General features: G+C 34.4%; 2 protein-coding genes and 1 pseudogene across 4 annotated transcripts; 2 read left to right on the forward strand and 1 right to left on the reverse strand.

The window, feature by feature from the left end:
* The first annotated feature begins 4,461 nt into the window (after window positions 1–4,461).
* Window positions 4,462–7,457, forward strand: LOC111279682 (receptor-like protein kinase ANXUR2 pseudogene; annotated as a pseudogene).
* A 766-nt stretch (window positions 7,458–8,223) lies between these two features.
* On the reverse strand, window positions 8,224–9,213 carry LOC111280199 (TPD1 protein homolog 1-like). The gene is made up of 3 exons (XM_089756057.1): window positions 9,135–9,213; window positions 8,912–9,088; window positions 8,224–8,778 (listed from the first exon to the last, which is right to left on the reverse strand). The coding sequence occupies exons 1-3, from the start codon at window positions 9,211–9,213 to the stop codon at window positions 8,477–8,479; spliced, it is 558 nt and encodes a 185-aa protein (XP_089612183.1). The 3' UTR covers window positions 8,224–8,476.
* A 3,410-nt stretch (window positions 9,214–12,623) lies between these two features.
* Window positions 12,624–19,191, forward strand: LOC111279203 (uncharacterized). 3 transcript variants are annotated; one of them, XM_022866130.2, is made up of 9 exons: window positions 12,624–13,122; window positions 13,341–13,513; window positions 13,780–13,906; window positions 14,140–14,208; window positions 14,315–14,431; window positions 14,518–14,619; window positions 14,705–14,877; window positions 15,359–17,297; window positions 17,992–19,191. In XM_022866130.2, exons 1-9 carry the CDS (start codon window positions 12,703–12,705, stop codon window positions 18,544–18,546), a joined length of 3,675 nt encoding a protein of 1,224 aa, XP_022721865.2. In that variant the 5' UTR covers window positions 12,624–12,702; the 3' UTR covers window positions 18,547–19,191. The 3 variants fall into 3 exon arrangements, with proteins under 3 accessions (XP_022721865.2, XP_022721866.2, XP_022721867.2); XM_022866131.2 differs by lacking the exon at window positions 14,140–14,208; XM_022866132.2 differs by lacking the exons at window positions 13,341–13,513; window positions 13,780–13,906; window positions 14,140–14,208.
* The last annotated feature ends 505 nt before the right edge of the window (window positions 19,192–19,696 follow it).

Here is a 19,696-nt window from a genome sequence, read left to right on the forward strand (position 1 = left end):
ATTAATCATCTAAGTCCAACTCACTCGTTCTACATATATAAATATTCCTTGCGTCGGATAGAATCATTTAATTATCTTATTTCTTCTTTAAATTTTCTCTAGTTTTCCCTTTTCTCAAATACTAACTTAAATATTAGAGTTTAAATGCCGACGAAACTTTGGATCTTTACTTCCAATCAACCTCCAATTTTGTAATAATATTACCATCGTCGGACAACTCGACACATAAAAGAAAGACAATTATTTGTTGGTATGCACTTGAAATAACTCTAATATAAATTTAAGTTTTAATTCATTTAATTCATTTGATAATTTAAAATATGATATAATGATATAATAAAAAAATAATATAAAAAATAAAAAATAATACAATTTAAAATTTTAATAAAAATCACATATAAATTTAAATATATATTTTATATTTTTATATCGATATAAATTATTACATATAATTTTTATATAAAATATAATATAAATACACAAACTATTAATATTTTATATAATATAAATATATAAATTATTATATTTACATACAATTATTTTTTTAAAAAATATTTAATAAATTTAATATTCGAATTTCACTGTAACTTTTTTTTTATCCAAAACTATGAGCTACTTCAAAATTCACATATTTGTAGTTGGGGATAATGATGGCAACGGATCAAGTTAATATGAGTTTTTTTCGTCTAAAAATCGATTCGATTTTATATATACAAAACTTAAAATCGATCTGATCGGACATTATATAAAATTATATCTGAACTCGATTCGATCTAAAATTAATAAAATATTATTTTTAAATATAAAATATTATTTTGTATATAAATATAAAATTAAATATATATAATTAAATAAATAATTAAAAATAATATATATCAAGTTAAATAGGATCAGATTTATCTAAAACTCGACTCTAATTCGACTTAATTTTTTTTTTTATGTTATTTCACCTTACCCAATCTGATATTCGATTTTTACAAAAAAATTTTTGATTTTAAAAATTCAAGTTAAATTGAAACCTATCGATTTCGTGTAAGATTGCTTTCTTTTGTTGGGGATTTGAAATTGAAATTAATGATAAGGACGTCAATTTTATTAGTCTAAAGTAATGGGCAATTTTTAATATTTAGTTTGGGTTTTCCCATTCTATTACATTCGTTTCCCATGTTCCTCTCAATTTACTCAGTCATTTCACACTCGGTCGGTCATTGCTTGTTTTCTGGTTCAAGCATTAGCGTACAGCCCTCACTGCTGACCTCGAGCAATGTGTAACTTCTGCTGTTGTCTTTGCTTGACTTTAAAACTGAAGAAATAGTAAACAATATATAATAAACAAATTAACGTAAGAACACGTTATTCTTTATTTTTTTAATGGATTCGAATAATAAACCAGGACATTAGTTTAATGTTTTAGGAATGACAACCAAAAAATATTTGTATTTGAATTTATTTAATATTTATAATATTTAAATTTATTTAAATATTTGTTTATGTTTATTATTATTATTTAATTTATTTAAAAAAACCATTTATTTATGTTAGGGAAATAAATAATATTTGGAGCTCATGAAGGTACATCAGATAGCTCATATATACATATTAAATATCATTTGAATTTAAAAATTTAAATTATTAGATTTTTAGATATTTCACACATACATAAGATATTTCATTTAAATTTTTTATTGATGTGAAATTATTTTTTTATATGTGAATCATATTTCAACAATTTAAATATTTAAATTTATTAAAATATTTGTTTATTTAAAATTTTTAATATAAAATAAATAAAATTTTAATTTAAAATTCAAATTTACTCTTAATTAATAACAAATAAAAATATTTGCTGAGATTTGAAACTTTTCACAATTACAAAATTTTATACATTTATATATATAAATAAAAAATAGATTTGAATACTCATTATTATTTATTAAAATTTAAAAAAATTCAATTATTGAATATTTAAAAAATATTATTTATATTTTATCTGAATTCGTCATGAATAATAAATTTGTTTATCTAAATTTATTAATTATTAATTTATAATTATCTCAAATTAATATTAATAAAGTAAATAGTGATAAATATCTGTTTATTTATTATTCATTGCAATTCTTAATATGTTGGCTGTTTAAACAAAGATAGAAAGAGTTTGGTGCACACAGAATAAATTAGACTCCGGCGTTCATGAACATTTTTTTTTTTGCTTCCAACAAAATGTTAATAAAAACTTGAGACATAAGTTGGTTGGTCAATCCAACATGTGTGGTTTGATTCGTGAGTTGACTCTAACTCGAGCACTTCCGGCCCCATGGTAATGATTGTTTGGCGCCGAGCACCATCACGACTCACGAGCTAAAATCATCAAAATTGAATTTCGTGCTCTATAATAATAAGTTAATTAAGGTCAAATTTATCAATATGTTATTGACATTATATTTCGATCTCAAAATTTTTTAATTTTTTTTTTATTTTTTAACATAAAATACGAAATTGATGAAAATTAGTTATATAGGTTAAAGAAATATTCCATGAAGTATTCTAATTCCATTTTTTATTAAAATTACTGAAATTGAAAGTATAATAAACAAAATTTAATGAAATTGTTACACCTAAGTCAATTTTTATAATCATTAAATCAATATATGTTCAATTATTACATCATCATAAGTGAGGGTTGACATCGAGATCCTTGGTTACAGAATAAATTCATCTAATTATTTTCATTAATGTCTCATTAAAATATTATTTCAGATCAATACAATCAACATCTCTAATCATGGATCGGGTCATTCTCAGCACAATTTCCCTGTCCTCATTCATTTCACCAACATTCCAAAACACTATCAACAAAAATAAAAAATATAATGTCAAAATTTAATATTAAATCGTAATATATTGATAAATTTGACTAATAATAATTCAGAGTTTAGAAAGATTAACAAAAAAATTACAATAGAGGAGGTTAGACATTCAACAACACCTTTTTTTTTTTTTTTTTCAAGTACAAGAGATTTGATCTGCATGTGTAGTTACAGTGAATACTATTGAAGATGCTTTCACTTCTAAAATTCAAATTAAAATCCTCAAACAAAATCTACTTAATAATGAGTTTTGAATTCAGTGAAAAACTGCCAAACATTGCTGACGCCGGTCTTAAACCGTCTTAGCATGGCTTTCAGGAGGGAACAGAAGTCATAGTGTTCAGATCAGCATGTGCAGAGCAGGTCAGCAAGTGCTGGATCTAGCTGGGTTTAGTTTATTTTAACCTATACTTGAAAGTCTGAAACAGTAACCAATCCGAGAAATTTTTTGGCGCAAAGATAGGTGAAATTTCGTCCACCAAATCATGTTAAAATCTCCTTATTATTAGCAGTTTAGCAAATTGAAATATGGATTTAAATAATGTCCGTGACGCTTTATAACAACCATTATTAAACTATAACGTCGCCCTCTACCTTCATTATTAACTACAATAGAAGTTTGAATTGTCATTTGTATAAATAATAACGTATCACGTCCGCAAATAATGGAATAATAGAAAATTGCGATCATAACGGAATACTAAACTGTTATTTGGGTTTTTCTTTAATATATTTATGAATTTTATAATATATTGATTTTGAGTTATAACTAAAATATATCAAAAAATTATTTTAATCGATAAATATAAAATTAAAATATCATAAATAAATATTATTATATGAAATGATAAATTACGAAAATTTAAAAAAAATTTACAATCGTGATGAGCACAATTATCACTATCTTATTTATTATATCTATAATCATGATAGACATAACATGATCCAAAATGCAACTGCGTCCTTATTTTAAATCCCTGGACTGAAATATCCAAAATCTCTTTGTTTTTGTCATTTGTGCTATTCTGCTACCTGCTATTGTTAAAAACTTCGGACTCTATTGTCATATTTGGTCCTAACGCGATCAAAATTACAAAGTAATAAGCCCATTCCCCTGTTATAGTGGACCAGAAAGCTATCTGATAATGTGTACTGTTGGGTTCGCAACTTCAAATGTGACTCCAAGGAGAATTAGTTGATGATGCTCGTAGATATATAACCATGAAACAAAATGCTCAAACTCAGCTATGCATGGAATATTGTAGATATATAATGCTTTCTAATTTAGTCATAAACAAGACTAAATAGCATGCTGTCAAGTGTTGTATCTGTTATTATCAGTTTAATATATGATAATGTGAGCCTACGGTTTCACAAATGAACCTGTAGATATATGGATCCTAAGGTTCATTTGGTATTAAATTTTTTTTAGGGGAAGGACCCATGAGAGCTTTTTATTGTGCTCTGGTTCTTCAGTGTTGCCCTTGCCTTGCATTTGCGTTGCAGTGAGAGCTCGGCAAACCCACCAATGGAGTGAAAGTTTTGTTTCCCAAAGTTTAAATGTCAATAAATGAAAATTAACGCAAACATACCAGTTACTTGCAAGTTCTAACTGTATAATTGAATATACATTCATTTTCACCAAGTGCTATTAAGTCCTAAACGTTCATTTTTGATAATTGTACAGGAAAACCTTGCCTGATTTTCCTTGCACCCCTGTTTCGCTGTACTCTGTTTTTGTTCTGTTTTCTCTTGTATGCTGCTTTGCCTATTTGTCTCATTTATTGCATTTTCTCTCAAATCTGTGAAAAGGGCTTTCCTTTCAAGATATGAAATCCACATATCAAATCTCATTTTTTGTTCTTTATTTTTATTTTACTGCGAACTCATTCCATGTTCTTAGTGGAAGCTCTGATCCAAAGTCTATATCCTATATCCTTTCTTGTGGTGCATCAGGAGGTGACGGTACGGATGCAGATGGACGCAAATGGAGCCCTGACATAAAGTTTCTAGCTTCTCCTGATAATTCAGAAACAGCTACGGCACAATTCCAAGACCCTTCCCTCCCATCTACAGTGCCATATATGAATGCAAGGATTTTCACATCAACATCATCATACAAGTTCTCTGTTTCACCAAAGACCCGCCTTTGGCTCAGGCTCCATTTTTATCCGTTCAATTATAATAATCTTAATCCCTCCAAGGCGTATTTTTCTGTCATGGCGAATGGATTTACGCTTCTCAAAAATTTCAGCGCCTCCATCACAGCAAAAGCTCTTACACAGGCGTATATTGCTAGAGAATTCTCTCTAACACCTGTTGCATCTGGTGATCTCAATGTTACTATCACTCCCTCTACGGAACAAAGTGGATCATACGCTTTTATCAATGGAATTGAAGTGATTCCTATACCTGATATATTCCAACAGCCTGCAGCTTTGGTTGGATACAGTGATCAATCTGTTGATGTTCAAAGCTCCTCTTTGCAAACAATGTTTAGGATAAATGTAGGAGGACAGTTCATTGCTCCAAAAAATGACGATCGGCTTACACGAACATGGTACGATGATTCACCATATCTGTTTGGTGCTGCAATTGGTGTCACCTCCGAGGTTGGTAAAAATGTTAGAATTCAATATTCAAAAGATGTAACAGAAGATTTTGCACCTTTGAATGTGTATAGTACTGCACGAACAATGGGGCCGGATCCAAAAGTTAATCAAAATTATAATCTCACTTGGGTTTTTCAGGTTGACGCAAATTTCACATATGTTGTTAGGTTACATTTTTGTGAGTATCAGCTTACCAAAATTAACCAAAGAGTGTTTGATATTTTTGTTAACAACCAAACAGCACAGAGTGGGGCTGATGTCATTGGCTGGGCAGGATCTCAAGGAATACCAGTTTATAAGGATTATGCAGCCTATGTCGATGATCAATCTGGAGATGAAAATATATGGGTGGCATTGCATCCTACTCTATCGATGAAGCCTGAATACTATGACGCAATTCTTAATGGATTGGAGGTTTTCAAAGTTAATGACACAAATGCAAATTTGGCTGGCCCGAAGCCTGTGCCATCAGAAATGCTTGTTAATGCAGAAGCAGCAGGTAAAAGTTTCTCTCCAGGGTCTAGAGTTGGCCCTTTGCTTGGTGGAGTTGCTGGAGGGATTGCTGGCTGTGCTTTAGCGGTTGCTGTATTTGTTTTTGTCCAGAAAATGAACAATGTTGGTGTGGGCAGTAAGAGTGGCAATTGGTTGCCGCTTTATGGCCATTCCCACACATCAATAATATCTGGAAAAAGCAACACAGCCTGCCATCTTTCAAGTCTTGCAGTTGGTTTCTGTAGGCATTTCTCCTTATGGGAGATTAAACATGGCACCAAGAACTTTGATGAATCACAGATTATTGGTGTTGGAGGATTCGGCAAGGTTTATAAGGGTACTATAGATGGAGGAACAAAAGTTGCAATAAAAAGATCAAACCCTTCTTCAGAACAAGGGGTTCATGAATTTCAGACTGAAATCGAGATGCTCTCAAAGCTGAGACACCAGCATTTAGTCTCGTTAATAGGGTTTTGTGAAGAAGATGGAGAGATGGTCCTGGTATATGATTACATGGCTAATGGGACATTAAGGGAGCACCTATATAGGAGTAACAAACCACCCTTGTCATGGAAGCAAAGATTGGAAATATGCATTGGAGCTGCAAGAGGACTTCACTATCTTCACACTGGCGCCAGGTACACAATCATTCATAGAGATGTTAAAACTACAAATATTTTATTAGATGAGAATTGGGTGGCAAAAGTTTCAGATTTTGGACTGTCGAAAACAGGTCCAAATCTTAATCAAAGTCATGTTAGTACAATGGTGAAAGGTAGTTTTGGCTACTTGGACCCTGAATACTTCCGTAGGCAACAATTGACTGAAAAATCTGATGTTTACTCTTTTGGGGTAGTCCTTTTTGAAGTGTTGTGCGCAAGGCCGGCATTGAATGCAAAGTTGCCTAAGGAACAAGTTAGTCTGGTAGATTGGGCTCTACACTGCCAAAGGAAGGGAACTCTCCATGAAATTATTGATCCACATCTCAAAGGAAAGATTAATCCAGAGTGCCTTAAGATATTCGCGGAGACAGCTGAAAAGTGCGTATCAGATCATGGGATTGATCGCCCTTCAATGGGTGATGTGCTGTGGAATCTTGAGTTTTCCCTTCAATTGCAGGAAAATCCATGCGGCATGGTGGTAACAGAAAATAAGGCCAATGATGCTTTTGCTACACATACAGCAATGCTTGGCATTGATGAGGAGACAGCAAATAAGGAAGTTGATGATGTAAATTCAAGTGTTCTTTTCTCACAGTTAGTGATTCCGAAAGGAAGATAATGCATAGTAATTGTTTTGGTGCTTCTTTCTTTCTCTAAAGCTGCAGACTAGTTATTTTGACCATCAAAATTTTGCCTGATTTCTTGTAACTATAACTCCTTCCTTTATCCTTAGATTACAGTTTCCTTCGCAAAAGAATCACTGATTAAACTTGTCTCACAATATTTATTAGGATGTAATCAAATCAAACATAACCCAAATGTGAGAAATTAATCAAGTTTGAATCGAGTGGAGTTTCTTGTAAATTTGTAAAACAAAGGCTTAAGTTTGGGTTATGAGTTATGACAAAATCATAAAATCAAGCTTCAAAAGACTGGATAATAAATTTGAGGGATGCATTTGTTACAAATAGTTTATGGCTGTGCTAGCAGGTGATTCAGTTGATTCTTCTTTTTCTTTTATTTGTTCATGAAAACAACAAGATTTGAATTGTAATCCATCAATGGTCCATGGAGGGCTGATTGGATCACATTCAAACAAGCAGGAAAAAGACTCAGTTTCTCCATATTAGAATTTGAATGGTAATATGTTTACAATGGTTACAAGGCACACTGCTCGAGAATAGAAATTGTAGCTATGGAAATCTCTTGGATGTTATTGAGAGTGTTTTGGAGTCACAAGGAGGGACTGAAATGCTATCTCACAGCCTTTGCTTCTTTCCTAGTTGAAACTTTTCCTCATTTTCTCTTCTCAAACCGGCCTCTGCTAATGGTTCCCATCAACCTACAAAAGGAGACCCGACAGCTTCAGCTCTAGTCTAGATATGACAAAGTGCAAAATGAAACCAAAATTACCTTTCCTAATTTTGGAGGAAAAGAAGAAAGAGAGATAACTAGAATGAGAGCATACGCTTTGCAAAAGAACTGAGTTCTAGGCACTGCTTTTGCCCCATGCAACCAGAGAAACAGTAACTTTTAACTCGAAATACTTTGATTCCAGAAAAATGAAATTCTCAACTTTTGGGGGATGATGAAACATTACACAATACATTATCCATAGCTACAAACGTCAAAAGTAAAGTAGCAAGTCTTAATAGATAACTGTATGTTCAATCATCAATGGGCTAGTATTAAAGCTATAGAAAAAATGAGCCCTTGCTTTTTCTTCTATTTCCTAGCTGCCTGGTTTTTGTGTTTTTGATTGGACATGGCGTCAGGTCTAATTGGATACCCCAGTCTGCTTTCCTACATAACTTCTTTGTACAAAATTTCTTCACGGTAGAGGTCAGCAAAACGCAGCAGACTTGAATACAAGAGGGTACATGAAGGAGTTGGAGTAAGTGAATCTGATGGCTTGGCTAGTCTTCAAAGCTTTACCTCCATTTACCAAGCAGTCATCATAGGAGACCCTTTTGAAGGTTCTCGGGTTTACTATTCTTGCAGAGGCAAACCAACCACAGTGGAGATGGATGTCTGAAGGAGGACAACCAGAAACGCAGGTGTTGACAATCTGCACTATGTATTGTGGGATCCCAGAAGTGGAATCCCTGCTTTGGGAGATGCTTATATCTCTGTTTGTGCAACTACCTATTGAAGAAAGGAAGCAAAGCAGAAAAGAATGGTACATTTGAGATGAACAGCTAAATTGTGCTGGTATTAAAATAGCTTATACGAAATATTTACCATGTAATATTTACATGAACAGCAATGGAATATTTACCATGTAACAAAAGCTTTCTCTGAATTGAATATACCTGCCGTGGTGTCGTATTAACTCTTGTTACCTGGCAGCTAGCACCACAAGTTGAAGGCAGAAGTTTCTTGGACGATTCTGCCAGAAATGGTAATAAGAACTCCAAGATTTTGATAACACAGACAAAATAACAAGCTTCAATGCCTCAAACGAAGAATCAAAGACTCAAGAGTGGAAAATTTAACACTACCTGCATGCATTTCAAGATCACAAAATATAATTATGAGCAAGTGCAAGTGGAAAATCCAGTACACATGAATCGAGCTCATGATGTTTTAGGAGATGCAAATTAAGTTGAAATGAAACAGTTCAGCAGTATGCCTGCTTCTATGCCTTCTGGTTAAATGTGATAATTGTGAGAGAGAACGAGAGGAGAGATTGGTGGAGTTTTATAAGGTCTTGAGCAATGAGTTGTGACCCTCTAGCTACTTGAATGACGTAAGGGTCCTTTATATGAAGGACATAAGGAGAGGACCACCCACCACATTAATAAGCATACAATAGCAAAGGTGATTTCCTATTAGCATTGCTTATTACATAACATGCATAAAGCTACACTTCTGGTAGTACATTTTTTCATGGAAGAAATGAATCATCATATGCCAATGTAGTATTGTACCATCCTGTTGATCGGCAGTGCAAAATATTTGTTGGTTAAAAAGCAAATTTCCTTTTTCTTTTACACCTTTGCAAGTGCCAACTTTGTGTTGATTCTTTCAATAGTTTCAAATCCCCCCCTCTCTTTTCTCTCTCTCATGCTGTTTCTTCTTTCTAGTTTCTACCTCAATCCTCTATTCTTTTCTGCAGCATTGTAGGCACAGGAAGCAGCAACATCTTCAGTAAAGATAAAAGTTGAGTCCTGACTCCGACTTCTGAGCTCTTAAAGAAAGTTGCAGGGTGGAATTGGCAGTACCCTCATGGCTTGGACAATCTGCAGGAACTTGTAGGAATGGCTAGCTTCCTGTCTCTATCCCATCAGAACAGTGAAACTTTTCCATTTTTATCTAAGCCTATACCAGGACTTCTTTTTCTTTTTTTTTTTTTTAATAAACAAAACATCATAAAGGAATGAATTATTCATCATGAACACAGAAAGTAAACTTCTTATCTGCATCGTTTGCACGTGCACCTGCGTACCTATAATCAAATATATGCAGAAATGCTATAGGTTTATGGCAACAATCAAATCTCACATGTACATTTCTTCGTCCTCTCGCAAATTTTATTTTGGTTTTCTTCGAAGTTTAAGTGCTAAGGGTTTTTTTTCTCAATACTTAACATTACATTGGAGCCTGCACGAGTGATAAGATTGAGAAGGCCAATGTGAAGACCTCTCTCGTCTGGTTTTGGCCAAATGTGAAAGGAAAACTCCCTTGAAGTTTCACTGAGATGGTGTGAAAGCTTCCTCAGACTTAATCTTTTTCCTCTAAAATAAATTAATAGCAAATAAATTGTACTAACTAGTAATGTTAAGGTGTGAATTAATTTCACCAGAAGACAAGACGCGTTTTTCCTACATTTAGAAATAGAAATAGATAACATGCATGCTGTTCTTGAGATTCCTCTTAAAAGCAAAATTTCAGCAGATTCATCAGAGCTCACTAAAGGGTAGGTTCACAATCTGTTTGGTTTATTCTCAGTTTCTAATTTTGTCTTTAAATGGAAACAAAACCTATATTGAAGTCAGCTAGGATTCGAAGAGAAAGAGACTAGTCTTTTTTTTTTTCTTCAGCTGTTTATGGAGCCATGTGAGAAGGTTTAAGTCCTGCTGCAGATACTTAAAAGTCATGGCTGCTGAGCAAGAAAGATACAGCTACCCAAGTTCAAATTTCATTTAAGTCCTTGATTGAGAATACGGAGGGAATTGTGTCAGGTTTTCTGCATTGGTAGTTTGCTAGTTATCAAGGTCACGTGCATTGGTTGAGGTTTAAATCAGATCAGGCTTAAAATACATGCAATGTTCTGTCCATATCCTGAACCTAAGCCGCCCTAAACTCGATGCTACTTCATAGATTCCCCATCAAATACAAAAGATCTTGTTCACCATATATATTATTGGGTAATGCTGTAATGTAGTTAAGACTTCAGGGGACATTTTAGATAAGCCAAAGAAGAACCCAAAACATAGAAAACACCGTAATTGATCTTGTTGATCTTTGAAGTTTTGGTAAGGAACCCTCACTGTTGATTGTCCAGCAACTGTGGAGAAGAGAAGATGAATCCTGTCTCCCTTTTGGACCACCCTGCCATGTCATGTGCTTCAGCACGTAGCCTAGTTTCCAGGTTCTATATATGCGTTTGCAAATTATGCAAATGCGGACGCCATTGCCATCCATGCATTAAACACAAGCCTGCTTTCATGGTACGAAATACCGACCACTAAGCCGCGTTTGACATGACAATAATGTCTCCCACATAAACACAAGATTTCAATGCGTCTTACTTTGCTCGAAAATTGATGGTTTGCTATGAGAAATATTCAACTAATACATACATATGGAGAGGCAAGGCATGGTTTGGACTTCGGACAGGTCAAGTCGATGGAACAACTCAAGGTTGTTTGTTTGATTCAAAAGGAGCGTTTCTCTGGTTATTTAACAGAAATTCGAATAGAGAGATACGGCTGCGCGGCGGCTAACTGGGGCCTGGTTCTCGTCCTTGGTTTCTGGATTTTGGGCTCTCCAAAGAGCCGACAGTAACTGGGCTGTACGGTCCATTTTGGCCAACAACCTTCATAGTTGGATCATGAGGTATGATTGTTCACGTAATTCAATCAAACCCTTCAAAAAATTTTTAACAATTGTAGAGGTATAATTGACTCTTGAATGAAATTGATTCGTGAGAAACTTGAATTCGAGTTTAATTTTAACTAAAAATTTATTATTCAAAATTTGATTTGAATTCGATTAAATTTTAATATTCAATTTCGAACTTAACTTAAAATAAAAATCAAAATATTTGAGTATACTTTATTATTAAATTCATTTATCGAATAAAAAAAGAATTCGATTTCAACAATCGATTTCAAACTTGATTATTTGTGTTTGAATTTGAATTTATATATATATATATATATGAGAATAAAAAATTAAATTTTTAATTGAAATAATAAAAAATATATTAAAATATAAAAAATTGATTAAATTTATAAATTATTCAAACTTGTCTGATATTAAAATGTTAAAATTTGATTCATTCAATAAATCAAAATTTTCAAGTTAAATTTGATAATTATTAAATTAAATTCAAATTTTATCTTAATCAAATTTCAATAATTTGCGAGCAGCGATGTATCATTCTAACCCTTATCTAATTGGTAATGTCAAATGATTCTTTACTAATATTTTCTTGGTCTTGCTTCCCAAAATCGGTTGGTCTGAAAATGGCCAATAAGTAGGCCGTTTAAAAAATTCAACAGATTACAAATGGCAGTTGAAAAGGGTCATAAAGAGCCCAGATTAAGCTCATAAATGGGCCACTAATCAACACTGGTTCACAAAATTTGGCTGACAATCCAAGGAATGACCCCAAAATACCAGCCTCTTTCCATGAGCCCATGGTCCAATGTTAATAGCCTTTCCAATCCTGCTAAGTGCTAATGGCTTCTGTAGGGTTTTAGATCCTAATAGGGGTTTTTAGCTATGTTATAGTATCACGTTTACCTGCCTTTTTTTCTTTTGTCCTTTCTCAGAAATGAGTTTAATGTTATCGAAATATCTCTAGCCTATTTTTTACGCGAACGAAAAAAAGGTAAAAAAATGGAGTCGATAGATGATGATTTTGGTGATTTGTACGCGGACGTTGAAGTCCAAGCTAGCTCAGCTATCGGCACATTGTACATTGAACCAGAAGACAATAGCCCTCGCAATGGCTCCAAAAGCACCGAGGCGGATGAGAAATTCCTCCACGATTCAGTTATGGAAGATAGTGACAGCGAGGACGATTTGAACCTTGTGTTGAACGATGATGATTGCGACAAGTTTCTGGTTACCGGTGCTAGGAGTCACGGTGGCGGCTATGAGGAAGCTGAAGATGGCGATTTTCGTCTGAAGGGAACCGGGTCGGATAAGATTTTAAGGCGGATGGAACCGGCTGGTGATGGGTCCGAGCTGAATTCTGGTGGGAATGGTGTAGAAAGAGGGACTGGAGCTAAACTTGGGCATAATTCGCACTTCAAGGTAGTGTTTTTTGCTCAAAACATTGTACTTAAAGCAGCAGAATTTTATTTAATTTATGTATGTTTTGATTCCATTGTATGTATATATTAATATTGTTTTAGCTTTTAGATGGAGAAAAATGGCTTTTTTTTTCTTAATATAAAGTTCAACATTTATAATTTTAGACTTTTGATCCTTATTGTAGCAAAGTGGTGATTTTTGTTATTGTTATTCTGTAGTGTGTGAAACCTCATGGATCATCTATCTCTTCTATGTATGGAAGAGATAATTGGGAAGATGATGTTTACAAACAAAAAAAGTTTGGAAGCTTGGTTCAGGTTGCTAATAGACATGCTTCCACGAAACCGTTACCACATCAATTTGGATATGGTTTTTCTCTTCCATGGTATAGGTTAGTAGATGCTAATTTAATCGTTGATTATGTTGTACCTAATTAACTATGTGTTCCTTGCATGTATTATGGATTGACTGTAATCTGTGTAATGATTTTTAATGATATCTGAGTTTTTTTGGTATTATTCTTTTTTATATTTGTTTTAAAAATGGTGAATTATTGACTCTGTTGTAGCATTTCTTAATAGTATCCTTTAGAGTTAGACTAGTCCCTAAGGAATTTTTTTTGACCAAGATGTGTCCTGCCTGCCTTAATTCTCTCAGGACAATATTGAATGTGAATATTGATGCATTTGAGGAGAAAACTTGGAGGCATCCAGGTGTAGATACAACAGATTTCTTCAATTTTGGTTTCAATGAGGACAGCTGGAAACGATACTGTAATTCCCTAGTAAGTAAATTATCATTGTGCAAATTGTCTTACCACATTTCACCTTGTGATATAACAGATTTCTTCTGGCATGCGAATAAGGTTGTTACTACTTTATACTGTAATGCTACTGCTATTTAGCTGGAGCATATTGTTGTATCTATCTTGCTGCATTTTTTTCTTTATAATTCACTGCAGCAGCATTTTTTTTTTTTTAAATTGCACCTGTATACAGAAACCTTTTTGCATTACAGGAGAAATTTTGGTTACAGTCATCCTGGCAGGCTAGGGTTCCTTCTTATTATTCTTCAAAATTTGACCAGGTTGGTTATTTTAATTTTCATAGTAGACTCTGGAGTTTTTAGGTAATGAATTGTAAAACTATCTCAATTATCTGAGATTTCCAACATCTTTTTTGTACGGCTATAGGCTTATGAAGCTGAGGCTGGGCATGAGATAGCAACCCAAGATGCTATAACTGAGGATGTAGCTAAAGTTGAATCATCATTAAAACGTGCTGATAGAGGAGAGAGGCTCTTGGAATTGGTATGCCTAAACCTTCAGTATCTGATATGATCTTTATTATCTATTTCATAGGTGTTGTTTAATTATTTATTGGCTTGTTATTTCAGCCAAAAGGAAGAGCAATACAGGTTGAAGACAGCATCAATGAACGCCAACCATCCATGGATCTAAGGCGTCCACGTTTTCAGGGTTCTGATGTTATTATACAGGTCTGATGTTACTCTAGTCTTTAGATACTCAATTCTTGCATATTGTAATCTTTATATCATTTTTAATTCCATTGGTTGGGTTCAGATAACTGTACATGATTCCACTGTGGATTCATCTGACTCTGCGAAGGAGGAAGCAGGTCATGGTAGCAAGTCTGAAGTGTCAGAATCTGGGAAGTTGGATACGGAGGATGATGGAGACGTTTGCTTTTCTGTTAGTGCTAGCAGTGATGAACTGTCTGGAGAGCATTTGGGGAGGTCTGAATCAATTGTTCTTTTCAAATGTAGTTGTCCTTAATGTAAATGTGATTAGTTGGATATTTGAAGCTTAATAGATCCCTCTATTGAGTTCTCTACATGCTTCTGGTTTCTAACATGGGTTTACTTTTAGATTGATCTGATTGGAAGTATAAGAATTAAAGGATTCTCTGCTCTCACCCCCCCCCCCCCCCCAAAAAAAAAAAAAAAAAAAAAACAGAAGAAATGAGGGATTCCATTAATACGTAAATTAATATCATGTGGATACTGGTACTTATTTAATGCTTGCAAAGAAGGTTTATTGTTGGCATATTTTAATATGTTTACAGCTGGCATTTTAAGATTCTTCTGCATTTATCAGCTTCTAATACATAGGTTGCGTGGACATGCCAAGTTTTTAACAATTATTTTAGAATAAGCTTTTTTTTAAAAATATATATAAGGCACTGACAGGATAAATTTCTTGTTTTAATCTGATTAGGTCTTTGCGGCCGACGACTGCTTCTAATCAAAATTCACTAGAGACTGATAATCATGATAAGGACAACCTCTCTGATGTGAATTGGGGTTGCCATCAAAATATGGATGTTTGCATTTCAGAAGGAATTGCTGAAGCAGCAGAGACAAAAAATCAGGAAAATGAAGTGACTTGCAGAAATATTCACCGGTCAGATCCTTTCATTACTGAAACAGAGCCATCACACGACAATCGGAGTCATTTTAGCCCTACACTTTCCTTTTCTGAAAGCGATCCTGAAGATAGATCTGAAGATAGCTTCCATGCTGTTTCCTTTGAAATCCGAAGTCCATTAAGAAGGCAGTCACTAGGTTATGGCACTGAATTACAGAATTCAATTGATCATAAGAGTTCCAGAAGTGATGGCCGCAAAACAAAATCAGATGATGGAGAAGATTTTTCAGTACATACAAGTCCCATGAGAGACAAGCTAAAGCATGAGAGTTGGAGACACCGACATTATGTGAAACAGAGGATCTTGCTTGAAAGTGATGATGACACTTATCAAGTATCAGATGCAGAGGGTGATCTGAAAAGATATCAAAAACATGGAAATCCTGTTGAGGAAGAATGGAAGCATCACCGTGGTAGACCTCACGGTATTACTGATCGAAAGATATACCTTGAAAACTGCTATGAATCTTCCCCTTTATCAAATGCATGGGAACTCTGTGATAAAGATTACTCATCTGTTTATTGTGGCAGATGGAAAGAAAGACCGCAAGATCTTGGTTATCATGATAGAGAAGGTTCCTTGTACTACAAGGAGAAAGGACCATGTGTTAAGGGCAGTAAAAGGTTTGATGACGGCCACCTTCGGGCTGTCAACACAAAATCTCATCTGAGCTTCAAAGAAGATTCAGATCAGTTTGTTAGAAACAACTGGAACAGAAAGGAGTTTTATGATGAAAGACGAGCTGACATTGATAAAGAAGATGACATGGATGGGTTTTGGTATCATGGACAAAGGCTTCATGCTCAGCAGGGTTTGGTTCCTCGTACTTACAGGCAATCTGGGAGGTTAGTCTCAAGGAATTCCTCTGCTTCAACGGAAAGAGATATTCAATGGAGAAGGGGAAATGATAGACTCCAACTTAGGAAGAAAACTGATCCGGATGATTGTCCATTAGTTTATAAGCTTGAAGATGAGTGGCTTAAACAAAAGTATGGTACATCTATTTCATTCACACGTTGTAAAAGGGGTATGGTTGAACCATATGAGAGATGCATACAACCAATCAGGAGAGAATTCAAAGCTTCTGGCAAAAAAGGTAGATATGTTGGTGCTGCCTATTTCCATAGATCATGGCCAATGGAAAGTGAAGATGAGTATCAGAGACACACATATGGTAGATCTCTGGCCTTGGCAACTGACAGAGAACCATCCATACCTAATGGAAGCAGGTGGTATGATACTGTATCATCAAGAAATGAGGCATATGACTCCAAGATAATTGAGCGATACCATAGGCATTGGAGAATGGTATGTCATGAGGAAGACAGAGACAGTGGTTGGTTTGGTTCTTATAATTATACTGATGAAAATGATTTGCAAAATGATAATCAAGTTCAGTCACGGAGAAGAGGCCTTAGCATGCGATCTAGAGTACTACACTGGAGGGAGGATAAATTACTTGTAAATGATAGATTGTTTGCTCAAGGGGTCTCATTTTCTTCTGAAAAAGGTTCTAAGCATGATTTAACTCATGTTAGGCATGGATCACTCCAGGATGAGATGCTTACTACTGACTTGATGTTGGAGCATAATGGATACAAAATGGTAAGTGAAGGAAGTAATGCCACCTGTCTTAGAAGAAATTCTATTATTAGGTATAGAGGTGAGCATGAGCAGAAGGTCCTGAAGGACAGAGACTCAGTTGACGTGATTGTTGGGGAAGGAAAGGTAAAGTTGGAGAAACTGAGGTCAAGAAAACCTTGTATAAATGTACTTGTATATATGAGTGTTCTATTTGTGTTGATCAAGCCTTATGTTCTAATGATCTTATTGCATGTTTCTTCTTTTCTTTTGATCTCATCTATAATTCTTCACCATCTAATGCCTTTAATTTAGGTGAAGTGCTGGAATACAGGTCAATTTATTTAAGTTAGAATAGGTACTTTTTCTTGAGCTCATGGGAAGTTTATGCTTTTGCTTTCAAGATTGGCATACTTTAGCTTCTCTGGACAGACCTACGGTTTCTTCTGGTCTTTGATGGATTAAGTAATTTGATCATGTCAGTTAGCTGCTTTAATCTTTTGGATGTTGGTGAACTAGCAAAAAATGATTTGACACTATTTGCAGACAATCATTTTTGACAGTTCTTATTGTTTTAGTGTTCACTGCACTGTTTGCGTTTTTACGTTCATGGTTCACTGCACTACTTGTATTCTTACATTCACATTCATGGGCATTATCATGGTTGATATTGATTTCTTCCCAGATTTTTGTTATTGAGCAAAGTATATAAACGTCTGCATTTGTCATTGCATCTGACCTTCTTAGCTTCCCTTCTTTAGATATATATAAATTTGATAAATTATCTAGAGTATGATAGGTTATAATCTGTGATATTTCCATATGATAATACCTTCTGCAGTCTTCTGGAAGACACTCAAATGGTAGAAGCTTAATTTGCAATGCAAGGCTTGAAAAGATGGGCTTGGAATATCCTGTGGAGCAGAAATCTTTAAGGGAATTTAATGACTCCTGTGGCAGCAAAGCAGTTAATACAGAAATCCCAAATACGGATGGCAGAAGAAATAAGGACAAACAGCTTGGTAAGTTTTCAGTTACAGAGTGTAACCAAGATTTGGATATTGAGGAGGGCCAGGTTATATGCACAGAGCAAAGTCTTGAAGATATGAACCTGGAAAAGGAAAATGCTTCTGAGACTATGATGGGCAAGGTGAAGATGAGAACATTGTGTGTTGACAATGCTTCTGATGAGAATAGAGCTGTGGGTGAATATGACAACAAACGGGTACTAGAGACACTAGCAAAGATGGAGAAACGAAGGGAACGATTTAAGGATCCCATCACAATAAAACGGGAACAGGACAAGACTTCTGATCCCCAAGTTGAATTGTTAATTGATACTAAGGAAATAAAGCAACAAAGGCCTGCTCGAAAGAGGCAGTGGGGTGTAAGTTAGCTTTTGTATGGTTTACTTCATATCTTCTTTTGGGAAATGAGATATGGTCTCCTCAGGTTTTCTTTGGAAAGACATGAATGGATTCCAAACAGGATAATTATGATGGAAATTACCATTCTATAACCTGAATGCAGATTTCATGTCAAGCAGGATTCTCGTTTTCTCCTTTCCAAGGAATGGAATCATTGAGTTTCTTCCATATACAACAATGTTGACTGCAAAATTAACCTTGGCAAAATTTCAAAGTTTTGTATTTGTTCCGGTTCTTTGTCTCGCCAACTGCAAATGATTATTGATGCTCATGATAGTACTAATCTGATACGCATAAGCTGATTCACTGCCGACAGTGTTGAGGAGTTATTGTTTTCGTCAGCTAAAACAGCTTTGTTATTTCCCTCCATTCTAGAAGCTTTGGTGAAGCATGGCAGCTAAGTTAGCTTTGATTTGATTAATTCCTGTTCAACTATTGGAATCCATACTTATCCACATATATCAGCTATTTCATCTGCAATGTCTTTTATTTCCTTCTTCTGTTAGGTATTGTTCATCTGTTTTTATTAGAACTTCTATTCTGTTATTGCAAGCAGGATTTTGTACATGACAATGTCATGTTATGATGTTTATGTGAGATTGGAATTTCAACCATTTTAGCTAGGTATATGATGCAATTAAAGAATTAGGGGGGAAGATGGGAAACTTTTCAATTTTAATTTTTGATTCGAGAAAAGGGAGTTTCGAACCCCATATATAAATTAAATCATTGAATCAAATATTCGACTCCAATCTGTTTGAGATTATTATTGAGATATGTTATTATTACGAGTATCAAGTAGGAAAGAAAAGGTACTCACTAATCACCGTGATATTCTGAATGGTTGATGATTTTGAGAGCTACAAGCTGAAATACTCCACTAAACATGGGACTAGGGAAGGATAGGTTTATTTTTATTTTCCTGTTGACGATATTAACATTACTTTTGCCAACGAAATGCCTCCACGTAGCATGTGAAATCTGCCTCTCCTGTGACAGTAGAAGAGGAAGAAGAGGGTCATAACGTGAGCCTCTAAAAACGAGCGAGCAACGTGGCCAATCTCAGACCAATCGTGTTGCCAAATTACATAAATATCCTTTCCTTTCCTTAATTAATTC

This window comes from Durio zibethinus, chromosome 27 (assembly GCF_047325235.1).
Source record: "Durio zibethinus cultivar Kanyao isolate XHJ-2024 chromosome 27, ASM4732523v1, whole genome shotgun sequence".
NCBI classification, from domain to species: domain Eukaryota; kingdom Viridiplantae; phylum Streptophyta; class Magnoliopsida; order Malvales; family Malvaceae; genus Durio; species Durio zibethinus.

Coding starts and splice junctions, on each gene's coding strand:
- LOC111280199 (XM_089756057.1), bottom strand. CDS start 9,213: ATGAGCTCGATTCATGTGTACTGGATTTTCCACTTGCACTTGCTCATA. Junction 9,089..9,134: donor TGATCTTGAAATGCATGCAG/GTAGTGTTAAAT, acceptor TCTTCGTTTGAG/GCATTGAAGCTTGTTATTTT. Junction 8,779..8,911: donor GAGAAAGCTTTTGTTACATG/GTAAATATTCCA, acceptor TTTCTTCAATAG/GTAGTTGCACAAACAGAGAT.
- LOC111279203 (XM_022866130.2), top strand. CDS start 12,703: ATGGAGTCGATAGATGATGATTTTGGTGATTTGTACGCGGACGTTGAA. Junction 13,514..13,779: donor TTTTCTCTTCCATGGTATAG/GTTAGTAGATGC, acceptor TAATTCTCTCAG/GACAATATTGAATGTGAATA. Junction 14,432..14,517: donor GAGAGAGGCTCTTGGAATTG/GTATGCCTAAAC, acceptor TTGTTATTTCAG/CCAAAAGGAAGAGCAATACA.